A 13,870-nucleotide genomic window follows, 5' to 3' on the forward strand; every position below is an offset into this window, starting at 1 on the left:
TTTGTGACTTTTGACCCTTTTGCATTGTCATTAGTGGGTGAGATGTAGAGTGAATGCAAGAGAAAGAATGAATGCTCATCCAAGCTTCTGGTTAATTCCGCACCAAGCTATGCATGAATAGGCATCTTTCCACTTTAATAGGCAGTGCTACACAAACAAACAAACACACACACTCACACACGCACTTCTCACCCTGGACAATAAGAGTCCCTTGTATTCACCCTTTCCCACAGATTCCACAGCATAGCACACTAGTACTGCCCCCCACCCTGAAGCATGGAACATGCGATTATCACATAGCCTGGCCTGTGCATATTGGATGAAGCCATATTGTCACAGCTACGGTATGCCGTTATACTATGCGGTCTGCTCTTTGCTGTTTGACAGATAAAGCATGTATGTCATTTTTGCGTATTCATATGTTTTTTTCGGTTCTGTGGCATCTTTGAAACACAGGGTGGTGGTCCGTATGAGCCCATGTACGCATGCGTCGTGGTTTCGCTGCTGCAGAGCGTTCGCGTTCCGCGGTCGCGGAGGAAAGCCGACGCTGCCAAGGAAACACACATGCAGACATAAGGGAATCCAGATTTCAGCATCGTCGTCCATTCCCTTGACTTCGATAATTCATCGGTAGTGATGGTAGCGCGCAGTAACGCATTTGACCTAGAGATCTATTCCACGCGTGATGTCTAAATAGCTGCCAAATAATACAGGCAACGAGAGGAGGTTTAAAAAAAAAAAAAAGTAAAGGGAAAGATAAACAACCAGTGGTAAGTAGATTTAGGTACCATTTTACCGTTCTTAGATCGCTAGGATAAGACATCATTATTATACATGGCACAATAACTATTTCCAATTATATAATGTGTTTGTGTGGGGGGAAAAATCTTAACAAGAAGAGAGGGGATGCGGGTGACACCGGCTCTATTTATTATAATCTTACAATATAAGAAACGCTTGCATGAGAAAGAAAAATATATGTTTGCGTGACAGATATTGTGCCTTGGAATTAGTGACATAGATTGACGCTCTCACCACTCGAAATGCAAACAAGACACCCGTATCCTGGCCAATTCTAATCAATATATTGCTTTTCCTCTTCACATTCACGATTATCCCATTTTCAGCTGTACTTGAACACTGGTTAACTGCTGTAGCCCTGTGCCTATGGTTGTAACCAACACCTGTTCTGTTCTCTTTGCGTTACAAATCACATGCTTGTGCAGAAGCAGCAATGGCAGGATGTATGACGTAATCATCAGTCCAACTGCAAGAAATCACTGATGTCATTATTTCTAGTCAGTCAGATGTCCAATGAAGGATGACTACTAATTAAGTCATATGGATATTTTGGGGGAAAAGCAAGCTGTACCTGCATGAGGCTGCAGGTGCGGTCACATATCTGCTCATCGATTCCTATGAAGTTACAAAGAAATGAGGCTTACTAAACTAGGTTACTGTGAAACAACGTGAATACTACAGTAACGAATTGCTACAGAACGTGATTCAGCCCCCCCAAAAATGTCAACCTGCCAATTACACAGGTGTAACTGATGCACAAGTGTTACCCAAATGCACTATTTAAATAAAGCATACTGTATACCCTATGAGATGAGAAGTCCAAGTGTTCTGAGATGATTGGTCTCCTTTGTAGCTCAGTTGGTAGACCACTTGTTAACGCCAGGTTAGTGGGTTCAAATCCTGGGACCACCCATACGTAAAATGTATGCATGCATGACTGTACGTTGCGTTGGATAAAAGTGTCGGCTAAATGGCAGGTATTATTATCAACAGACAACAGCATTAACAGCAGTATCACTAGTCTGAAATGTCACCCCCATATTTGGGCATATTTCTTATTAAAAGAGGCACAGTTCTGCAACCAAGGGCTCAAACAGCTTGTAGGAAAGAAATAGGAGAGGGGCCTCAGAGCTGATATGGAACACATTTTGGTTGGCCTTGGTAGTCTATGACCTTGTATGATTGACAGACAATTCTTGGTTGACTTGTTTTATTTGTCAACTCAAATGGTAGTTTGGCAATCTTGATTGATTTGGGATGACAAAGGGTAGGCCATAAAATGTGTTCTTAATTGCGGTGACAGTTTGCACCTTGTCATTTTTTTAAGCAATGGAGGAGGCTTATGGTGTCATGACTTCGGCAGCTTTCGACAGGTGTCATGACTTCGATGGACTCCATACAGTTCTTTGAGGATTCACTTCATCTCAGCAGCAGGAGAAACCTGTCAAGTTGGGTGTTGTGCTTGTATATTTGACTCAAATGCTTGTATATTTGTGCTGATCTTTACATATTCTAATTGTTCTTACATCGTTTGAATAGATTCACCCACCGGCTACGGCTGAACTGCTAGGTCTGCGATGGGAGGAATGCAGTAGATAATTGAGTTTCTACTATCTTGTTCTGAACATAGATTATGTAAAAGGACGCCTGGAGCCAGTGTCATGCTAGCAGCACTGTGGAAGTGTTGCTATGGTTTCCACTCATTAATCCATTTTCTTCCCATGACTGTGCGGAGGCTGCTGAGGCTGTGGCGGCATGCTATACTGGCTCCAGTAGAGGAGACAAGAATGAGATGAGAGAAAAGACACACAACTTGACGTTTCGGGAATCAATGGTAGCATTTAGCCAGATTCTGAGAGCCACTCTTAGTTTGAATAGTGAGGAACTCCAACAAGAAAGGGGCATTGTGAGCGATGGAAAGGATGGCAAAAAAATGCAGAAGAGGGTAGTGGTTAGCAGATGCCAGCAACAGACTGGAGGCCAATAGATTTTTGAGGGGACAGCAGTGTTTGTGTGTGAAAGTAATCATTCATGAAGAATTAACACACAGAGGAGAACAGAAAGTTCACTCATTCATATTTGAACAATAAGCTATGTCAGTAAATAAATAAGAGTCATGTATAAATGATCCAATGGATAGTTCACCCAGATAGTAAACGTACAGTTGAAGTCGGAAGTTTACTTTCACTTAGGTTGGTGTCATTAAAACTCGTTTTTCAACCACATTTTTCAACCACACATTCTTCAACCACTCCACAAATTTCTTGTTAACAAACTATAGTTTTGGCAAGTCGGTTAGGACATCTACTTTGTGCATGACACAAGTAATTTTTCTAACAATAGTTTACAGACAGATTATTTCACTTATAATTCACTTGATCACAATTCCACTGGGTCAGAAGTTTACATACACTAAGTTGACTGTGCCTTTAAACAGCTTGGAAAATTCNACTGTGCCTTTAAACAGCTTGGAAAATTCCAGAAAATGATGTCATGGCTTTAGAAGCTTCTGATAGGCTAATTGACATCATTTGAGTCAATTAGAGGTGTACCTGTGGATGTATTTCAAGGCCTACCTTCAAACTCAGTGCCTCTTTGCTTGACATCATGGGAAAATCAAAAGAAATCAGCCAAGACCTCTGAAAAAAATTGTAGACCTCCACAAGTCTGGTTCATCTTTGGGAGCAATTTCCAAATGCCTGAAGGTACCACATTAATCTGTACAAACAATAGTATGCAAGTATTAACACCATGGGACCACGCAGCCGTCATACCGCTCAGGAAGGAGACTCGTTCTGTCTCCTAGAGATGAACGCACTTTGGTGCGAAAAGTGCAAATCAATCCCAGAACAACAGCAAAGGACCTTGGGAGGATTCTGGAGGAAATAGGTACAAAAGTATCTATATCCACAGTAAAACGAGTCCTATATCGATAAAACCTAAAAGGCCGCTCAGCAAGGAAGAAGCCACTGCTCCAAAACCAGCATAAAAAAGCCAGATTACGGTTTGCAACTGCACATGGGGACAAATATCATACTTTTTGGAGTAAAGTCCTCTGGTCTGATGAAACAAAAATAGAACTGTTTGTCCATAATGACCATCGTTATGTTTGGAGGAAAAAGGGAGAGGCTTGCAAACTGAAGAACACCATCCCAACCATGAAGCATGGGGGTGGCAGCATCATGTTGTGGGGGTGCTTTGCTGCAGGAGGGCCTGGTGCACTTCACAAAATAGATGGCATCATGAGGAAGCAAAATTATGTGGATATATTGAAGCAAAATCTCAAGACATCAGTCAGGAAGTTAAAGCTTGGTCACAAATGGGTCTTCAAAATGGACAAAGACCCCAAGCATACTTCCAAAGTTGGAGCAAAATGGCTTAAGGACAACAAAGTCAAGGTTTTGGAGTGGCCATCACAAAGCCCTGAACTCAATCCGATAGAAAATTTGTGGGCAGAACTGAAAAAGCGCGTGCGAGCAAGGAGGCCTACAAACCTGACTCAGTTACACCAGCTCTGTCAGGAGGAATGGGCCAAAATTCACCCAATTTATTGTGGGAAGCTTGTGGAAGGCTACCCGAAATGTTTGACCCAAGTTAAACATTTTAAAGGCAATACTACCGAATACTAATTGGGTGTATGTAAACGTCTGACCCACTGGGAATGTGATGAAAGAAATAAAAGCTGAAATAAATCATTGTCTCTACTATTATTCTGACATTTCACATTCTTAAAATAAAGTGGTGATCCTAACTGACCTAAAACAGCAAATTTGTACTAGGATTAAATGTCAGGAATTGTGAAAAACTGATTTGAAATGTATTTGGCTAAGGTGTATGTAAACTCCCGACTTCAACTGTACATATACACATAACCAAGGAGCTGCAGAGCAGACATGCTAAAAGGCCATACTCCCATCCCCCAGAGAGTATCATGAACCCGTCTCTCTGTGATAGTCTCCATGCATAAGGTTGTGTTTCCCTGCTAGAGGTTCCCCTTGAGGTTGTTTACGCATGTTTAGCTATTTCACCGTGCCAATTTATTGCAATTTTTGACAGCTGCAAAAAGGACTCTGTAGCCTTGGGGAACATCTCGGCCTATTTATTTGAAATAGGAGACATATAATTAAAGCCTGACATTGCAAGATGATGTGCTGATGTAGGAAAACTAATAATGTTCTTTGTCTTTCTGGTCCTATGTTGATATGTTTTGTGTATTCATTTCTTTTTCATTTTGTCTGGTCCTATGTTTTTATTTGCAGTGTACTACAGTGTGTGTATGATTGCTTTGTTCTATTTCTCTCAAATGTACTTCTCATCACATTGCAATGGGCAGCAGAGCATAAGGGAAGGTCCTTGGAGGTTGCCATGGCGATGGCCCCAGACTGTAGCTCTGATATAGTAGAGCCCCTTGCTGTTTGCATGCACACTACACCCCCCCCCCCCCACCCCACCCCCAATGCAATACACTTCGGTGTACACGATCACAGAATAGACAAGATTTTGAAGCCTATAATTAGTCATCCATTGACATGAATAGAATAGCCTTCATTCGATAAGGTACATAGAGTACATTAATACTATCTCACGAGCTAAATTTGTAAGCTTACTGTAGGTAAGTCTGTTTTTAGACTTGATATGCCCAAATGCCAAATGAAGATGAAAGCCCATTCTCATTGGATCCAAGCTCTTTGTCATTGGATATGCTTATTGGGTTATTTTTGTTCTGCATATTCTTGCAATCTTTTTTTTTAGACCAGTGCTTGAAAGAGACACGACATGTAAAGGCCTATAAATATAGTGATTGAACTGAGAGAGATAGGAGGGAGAACACTTGTGAAAGAGGGACGTGAGCCAGAGGAAGAGAGGTCTCCTCCATTGTCTCCACTATAGGGACATGCTGAGCAGTAGGCAGTGGGTCGTGTAAATGAATGCCAGGCGGTTGTGTACAGGCATGCCAGCCTGCATTAGGGCAGTGTGGGGAGAGATTCAGGCTAGATGGCCACTACCCATTAGCCTGATGGGCTGAGCACAGAGTTCGTACCCACACACACACACACACACACACTGTCACACACACACACACACACACACACACACACACACACACACACACACACACACTCCCTGTTACACACACACTCACTGTCAATCACGCACTATCCATGGTGCAATAGGCCATGATACTGTCCTAATATTTCATTGGTTCTCTAGTCTGTGCCACCCGACCTTTGAATCCTAATTTCCAGGCATCCTTTGATTGCCCTTGCCTTCCTTTCAAACGAAGTAAGTACTACTATAATCATAGTGTCATACTAATGAAGTCATTACCTTTTATAAATGCTTTCTCTCAACCTCTTTTCTTTGACAATACCAGGTCTTTGTCCGGCACACCTTTCATTATTAGTCCATATGATTGCACCATTGCTGTAGATGTTGTGATTTCCCTCTGTTGGTTGATTACATGGTTTCTATCGGGTCTCTTCGTTCTCTCTCTCCCCCGCCTATTGACTCTTTCTTTATTCAGAGGTGTCACACAACATGGCGTTCAATATAGATTGCTCCACTGAAGACTGAGTTATATTGTTCTATAGCCGCAATGAATGTGCTAATTGGAGTGTTTTTTTTTACCCCTTCCTCCCTGGCTCTCTGTAGGTGAGTGTGTGTAGGGTGCAGCTGCCATGCCGCTGGTTAAAAGATGCATCGAGCCCAGGCACCTGTGCCGTGGAGCCGTGCCGGACGGGGTCACCAGCGAGCTGGAGTGTGTCACTAACAGCACCCTGGCAGCCATCATCAAACAGCTGGGGGGACTGAGTAAGTCTACACACCTGACTGACTAACTGTCTGTCTGTCTGCTGACTGACTGACACTGACTGACTGAATGCTGAATGGAAATGAAATCTTAACCAAGTTATTTCAGGCAGTATTTTTTTTTAACATGTAATGCATGGGGTTATTTTAAAGGTACATTTTCGTGGTCCTACTCTGACCCTGACCTCTGTTAATGCATGTTGTGTGTTTTCGTGAATGCAGGTCGACATGCAGAGGACATCTTCGGGGAGCTGTTCAACGAGGCCAACAGCTTCTACATGAGAATGAACAGCCTCCAGGAGAGAGTGGACCTGCTGGCTGTCAAAGTCACCCAGCTTGACTCCACTGTGGAGGAGGGTAGGTGGAGGCGGCGGGTGACAGGGGTTATGAGGGACGGGGTTAAGGGTCTGGCAGAATCTGCTGAGGAAAGGGGACTGGTCACATAATACAGTACATGCTATAGCATGATGATACTCAGTCAAAGTTACAGCCCAGCATATGGTATGAGAGCGTGAATAAGCATCAAATTAAGAGCACCGTGGTAATTAGCGAAGTAAAACATACCGTTGCATAATGCAAGGGCTTCACCAGTGCCCTACAGCTGAGCCACAGACTCACTGCTGCTGCAATCACCAATACATTGATTTCCATTATACAGCCTGGGATATGCTGAATACTGTATACAGTGCAGTCGGAAAGCATTCAGACCCCTTGACTTGTTCCACATTCTGTTATGTTACAGCCTTATTCTAAAATGGATTCAATTGTATTTTTTTGTACACACACCATCCCATAATGAAAAACCAAAAGCTGTTTTTTTAAAACTTTTTGCAGTGAAATATCACATTTACATAAGTACTTCAGTACTTACTGAGTAAAGACTCAGTACTTTGTTGAAGCACCTTTGGTAGTGATTACAGAATGGAGTCTTGAGTATGACGCTACAAGCTTGGCGCACCTGTATTTGTGGAGTTTCTCCCATTCTTCTCTGCAGATCCTCTCAAGCTTTGTCAGGTTGAATGGGGAGCGTCGCTGCACAGTTATTTTTAGGTCTCTCCAGAGATGTTCGATCGGATTCAAGTCCGAGCTCTGGCTGGGCCACTCAAGGACATTCTTGTGTTGTCTTGGCTGTGTGCTGAGGGTCGTTGTCCTGTTGGAAGGTGAACCTTCGCCCCAGTCTGAGGTCCTGAGTGCTCTGGTGCAGGTTTTCTCTGTTAATCTTTCCCTTGATTCTGACTAGTCTCCCAGTCCCTGCTGCTGAAAAACATCCCCACAGCATAATGCTGCCACCACCATGCTTCACCGAACGGATGGTGCCAGGTTTCCTCCAGACGTGACGCTTGGCATTCAGGCCAAAGAGTTCAATCTTGGTTTTATCAGACCAGAGAATCTTGTTTCTCATGGTCTGAGAGTCCTTTAGGTGCCTTTTGGCAAACTCCAAGCAGGCTGTCATGTGCCTTTTATTGAGGAGTGGCTTCCGTCTCGCCACTCTACCATAAAGGCCTGATTGGTGGAGTGCTGTAGAGATGGTTGTTCTTCTGGAAGGTTCTCCCATCTCCACAGAGGAACTCTGAAGCTCTGTCAGAGTGACCATAGGGTACTTGGTCACCTTCCTAACCAAGGCCTTTCTCCCCCGATTGCTCAGTTTGGCCGGTCAGCCAGTTATAGGAAGAGTCTTGGTGGTTCCAAACTTCTTCCATTTAAGCATGATGGAGGCCACTGTGTTCTTGGGGATCTTCAATGCTGCAGAAATGTTTTGGTACCCTTCCCCAGATCTCTGCCTCGACACAATCCTGTCTCGGAGCTCTACAGACAATTCCTTCAACCTCATGGCTTGGTTTTTGCTCTGACATGCACTGTCAAATGTGGGACCTTATATAGACAGGTGTGTGCCTTTCCAAATCATGTCCAATCAATTGAATTTATCACAGGTGGACTCCAATGAAGTTGTAGAAACATCTCAAGGACGATCAATGGAAACAGGATGCACCTGAGCTCAATTTCGAGTGTCATAGCAAAGTGTCTGAATACTTATGTAAGTAAGGTATTTCTAAAAACCTGGTTTCACTTTGTCATTATGGGGTATTGTGTGTAGATTGATGAGGGCATTTTTTAAATTTCATCCATTTCAGAATAAAGCCTCTAACGTAACAAAATGTGAAAAAAGTCAAGGGGTCTGAATCCTTTCCGAATGCACTGTATGTATCCCATTTAGCATCTCTGCTTACCTTAATCATGATTCATGAGTCTCTGTTTGCGGTCCTATTAAATTGTTTTTGAAGCATTGATCCACCACTAATGAATGTGGTTAGTTTTCATGTTATTGAACTTCTAAACTTCCTCATGCAAACTGGGTTGCCATGGCCATTCATAGCTGATAATGAGTCAGTGTTCGAGGGTTCATTCATTGTGTTCATTCTTGGCATTCTGGTCCCAGTTTCGCTGCAGGACATCAACATGAGGAAGGCCTTCAAGAGCTCCACCATCCAGGACCAGCAGGTGGTGTCCAGGAACTCCATCCTCAACCCTGTCATGGAGATGTACCATCGCTGTGACAAACCTCCACCCCTCAACATCCTCAGCCCCTACAGGTCAGCCCTCAACCAATCACATTACAACTTACTGAACCCCACTTTAGTCTTTGCATTTATCCTTAGGTACAGGATACAGAATTAAGCATTGGGGATGTGCAATTTATGTGTATTATAACATAGTTATATAATGTACCATGTAAAAAGTGTAGGTGTCAATTGCATTGCCGAAGCACAGTCTCAGGTGAGGATGTGTTGTCATACAGGGATGACAAAAAGGATGGCCTTAAGTTCTACACAGACCCGTCCTACTTCTTTAATCTGTGGAAGGAGAAGATGATCCAAGCAACAGAAAACAAGCGGAAGGAGAAGAGGAAGCAGAAGGCGGGTGACAAGGTGTGTGTGAGTTTGTTTGTGTGTTTTATGCGCGTCGATGATGAATCACTCCTCTCACACATGTTGCTACATTTCGCTGCTAGCTCTTTGCTGGCTCTTGGTATTTTTGGGGGGTATTTTATTAGGATACTCTTCCTGGGGTCCGCACCGAACATGAAACATGACATAACACATAACATTAATAGACAAGAACAGCTCTCTCTTATCCTCTATACTCTCATGACTGTTGGCTGTTTTTTGACCTCTCAGACCCGCTCTCCTTCCATCCACCATTTAACATCAGGCCTGTCAGGATTACCTCGTTGCTCCTTTTAGACTGTCTGTGTCACGATCGTGTGGAAGAGATTCGGACCAAAACGCAGCATGAGGAAAATAAGCCATCTTCTTTTAATAAATGAACGAAGATGAACATGAAACGAAAACACTATACAAACAAACAAAAAAACAACAAATGATCGTGAAGCTAAATAACGCAAGTGCACAGACAAGCAACAAACGTTAAACAAGACAACTACCCACAAAAGCCTACTGCCTATGGCTACCTTAAATATGGCTCCCAATCAGAGACAAATGAATGACAGCTGTCTCTGATTGAGACCCAATCTAGGCAGCCATAGACATAACTAGACAACCTAACAATACTCTATCCCATACACATACAACACCCATAGACTAACCAAAACACACACAACATACAATGCCCACCCCAACTCACGCCCTGACCAACTAAACATAATCAAAATAACATAAAAATAGGTCAGGAACGTGACAGTCTGTGTACAAGCGTCCTAAGCCTGGGGATGTGGACGTGTGTTTAGACAGAGATAGAGGATGGGAAGCAAAGGAAAGCGAGAAAGAGAGAGTGAGCGAGCGAGGGCTTAAGGGGCGAGGGAGGGAGCTAGAGAGAAGACAGCGACATGGTTAGAAAATAGCCTTGTCATATGTGTTTAGCAAGATGAGAAACCTCTTACAAACACTACTAAGCTCTATAGCTAAAATTGACTTAATTAGAGGAAGCATGCTCATTTATTTACTAAGAACTAAGACTAAGAAGATCCACCACTAGTCTAAGGAACTGTAGCCGAATTGAAATGCATTTTATACATAATAAATGAGCACTTACATGTCCTGTTTATGGTTTATGTTTGTCCCATAATGATGGTAGTCGATGATAGTTTTTTCCCATATGTAGGGTTTATACTGCATTCTGAGGGAATCCTCTGGCGCAGTCCATATCCCTGTATTTCGGCTGTAGTCACAGTCTTTGTCATTTTCAGGAGCAGAAACAGGTGGAGGACCCCAGCCGGGAGGTGAAGAAGGTGAGGAAGGCCCGGAACCGTCGTCAGGAGTGGAACATGATGGCTTACGACAAGGAGTTCCGTCCAGACACCCGCCTCACGCCTTCACCCTACCATGGCATGTCCTCTGAGGGATCCCTCTCTCCAGACAGGTCAGTAGGGATGCACTGAATCAATCAATCAAGGAACAATTGATCACAAAATGTAAATGTACAAAATCTGCTTTCTGCTGCCGTCTACCTAAATGTTCGAAAGCCTCCGTGTTCCTTAGAGGGATACTGCGAGATTTAGAGATTTAGTTATAGAGATGTATAGAGAGCTCAACGTTGTGTATGTTTCTCAATGGCGCTGCCCGTCCGCTCACAGACGCCATAATGGACAGATACAACCTTGTGACCTCTATACATCTCTATGCGACAGCTGGTCAGAGTGAGGATGTGAATAGAATCTCGTTTCTTGTGATTATCAGTCAAATAAGCACATTTAGAAAATATCGATGACTATGTATAGCTTTGTAAGACGTTAAATGACCAACCACCAAGCTTTGGAGTATTTAGAAGGTATGTTTCCTTGCTTTTGAGAGGAGCTGGCTACTGTACCGGCAGACTTTCAGCAATTGCGCTAAGCTAACAATATGTTAACTTTAATAAAACTGCACGCAGAGACATAAAAATGGTATCATGAGTTCTTCTGACTCCGGGGAGGTAGAAAAACGACCTAAATCTCGAAATATCCCTTTAACATTTAATATTCTACATTGTACTCACAGTATAATGTTTGAATACCAAGTTACCAGGTTTTTGAGATGACAAATAAAGAAACGTGGATGACCATTGACATGAGACTAGGTGTATATTGAACGTCTATTGAAGATATCCCTTGCTCCTCATCAACCTCTATCTGTGGATTAAATGTTCCAGGTCTGGTATGTCTGATGAACAGTCCTACCCTGCCAGCCCTAACCACCCACCCCAGGAGGGAGTTGTGCTAGGTCCTGATGGGAAGGAGCACCTAACAGGCCCCAACCAGACCCAGTCTCTGGACCGGGCCTACCGCCCCCCTGCTGCTACTACCACTGCAGCTCAAGCCCGCCAGCATTCCCTGGGCCGCATGCAGCCCCACCACGGACCCACACCCGCAGACCCATCCCTGAACGGACCCCGGCCCGCAGCTTCCAAAGAGGCCAGGTGTGTTAGCCAGCTACCCCTCTCGTCCCTCCTTCTGTGCCCGTTTTTGCTATTTTATCTAAGCTGAATTCAAGTCTGAAAGCCTTTTCTATCTACAGTAAATGTCACAGGCATTTATCTGATCCAAACATTAATGATGTAGTGCTGGAATGGTGAGAAAGACTATGTCTGACTTGGTTGGTTTACTGTCATTGTTCCACAGCGGTCACCAGATGCCAGAGCACTTTATCCCTCCGGCCCCGCCCCCACCTCCTCCCCTTATCCCCTCAGCCCAGACGGCCTTTGACAGCAAAACAGGGCCTCCCACCCTGGCCCCTGGCACCGTGGCCACCCTGTCCCGCCCCTACAGCCCCTCGCCCCCTCCGCCCCCACCCGCTGGCTACGTCCCCTCTCCATCTCACCCTGTCACTGGGGGACCTCCTGTTGCCCCTCCTCCACCCCCACCTGGTGGCCCCCCAACATTTGCTCCCTCTCCAGCCCATGCCATACACCCCTCTGGGGGAACACTGCCAAGGAAGGGCAAGGTGCTAGGCATCCCGATAAGTGACGCACGCAGCGACCTGCTGTCAGCCATCCGCAGAGGTGAGATCCTCTGGTTCACTAGGTGGAAAAGCCAGGATTACACTACATGATCTGTCTACATTACTGTACATGGAAAGCTACTATTCTAGTAAAATATTTACTGTATGGAAAATGTATTTTGACAGTTTGTAGTAAGTATCATCTGTACAGTAGATGACCGTTGTGTTGTGTTCCTCAGGCATCCAGCTGAGGAAGGTGCAGGAGCAGCGTGAGCAGGAAGCCAAGAAGGAGCCAGTGGGGAACGACGTGGCCACCATCCTGTCCCGACGCATCGCAGTGGAGTACAGCGAATCCGATGAGGACTCAGAGCCTGAGGAGAACGAGTGGTCAGACTGAGACGGAGCAGAGGGCTTAGGCTTACTTTACTTACCTACAGAGTGCTGCTATTCCAATAACAGGAAACACACACACACCACACACACACACACAGTCAACGCACACTACGTCTCGATAGACCTCTTGTTAGAGAAAGTAGATGAGAAAGTAGATGAGGATATGCTTACACAGTATGACAGTATCCATTATCTAGTCAGATATGGGCTGAGAGGAAACCACAGTGGATCTGGGGCTGGGGGGGGGGATCTGTTGAAAGCAAGCACAGCAAGCTTATACGTATATATATATATAATATGATATAGTATAATATATTACTTATGGTCCAGTATGAAAGTGTTTCTTTCATGAGTCCTGATATTGTAGTTTGAATATTATTCGTGGTTTCAGTTGCATTTAGATATTCGATGCATCTCCTCCACCTGTACATGAGCCACACCAACACCACAGATGTTGTTTTCTAGGTGAAGATGCTCTGGCATTCTTTCAACTCATCTAACTTAATAATGCACTTAAATATTTGTTAGTTGAAAAGTATTATTTCGAGTCATCTTCTATTCTGGCTGTGCTGTTTGCGATAACTGTGCATATGAAGATGATGTCACATCAAGTGTTAATCAGGTGGGTGGATACTTTTGGACATATGATACTGTAGCTGTAACCGTATCGTCAACACGGCTTTTTTGTTATCTGAGGGACGTTCCTTTTTATTTTGTCACTTTGTTCAATTGTTTACAGTGTTGTGGTTGAGTATTGATACCCTAACTGGCAGTGTTTAACATCAGTTGTCGTTTTTGGTTTACATAATTTGCTAAAGATTTGCTGGTTGACTAATGACTACTGTGTAAGACAGACCCTAACATGGCAGTTATTTAGGGGTTTATTTTCTCTATTGTACTTTGTGTGTGTGTGTGTGTGTGTGTGTGTGTGTGTG

At 43.9% G+C, this 13,870-nt stretch overlaps 1 protein-coding gene across 1 annotated transcript; it reads left to right on the forward strand.

The window, feature by feature from the left end:
- Positions 1-568: 568 nt before the first annotated feature.
- Positions 569-13,097, forward strand: LOC111950068 (actin-binding protein WASF3). Its single transcript, XM_023967412.2, has 9 exons — positions 569-770; positions 6,454-6,612; positions 6,832-6,966; positions 9,047-9,200; positions 9,407-9,536; positions 10,814-10,986; positions 11,755-12,021; positions 12,224-12,603; positions 12,782-13,097. The coding sequence occupies exons 2-9, from the start codon at positions 6,480-6,482 to the stop codon at positions 12,937-12,939; spliced, it is 1,530 nt and encodes a 509-aa protein (XP_023823180.1). The 5' UTR covers positions 569-770; positions 6,454-6,479; the 3' UTR covers positions 12,940-13,097.
- The last annotated feature ends 773 nt before the right edge of the window (positions 13,098-13,870 follow it).

This window comes from Salvelinus sp. IW2-2015, linkage group LG23, assembly GCF_002910315.2.
Source record: "Salvelinus sp. IW2-2015 linkage group LG23, ASM291031v2, whole genome shotgun sequence".
Lineage (NCBI taxonomy): Eukaryota > Metazoa > Chordata > Actinopteri > Salmoniformes > Salmonidae > Salvelinus > Salvelinus sp. IW2-2015.

Excerpts from the sequence above, each read along its gene's own strand:
- LOC111950068 (XM_023967412.2), top strand. The coding sequence starts at position 6,480 with ATGCCGCTGGTTAAAAGATGCATCGAGCCCAGGCACCTGTGCCGTGGA. Across the intron at positions 6,613-6,831 it reads CAAACAGCTGGGGGGACTGA|GTCGACATGCAGAGGACATC; the intron begins GTAAGTCTACAC and ends TCGTGAATGCAG. Across the intron at positions 12,022-12,223 it reads GCAGCTTCCAAAGAGGCCAG|CGGTCACCAGATGCCAGAGC; the intron begins GTGTGTTAGCCA and ends ATTGTTCCACAG.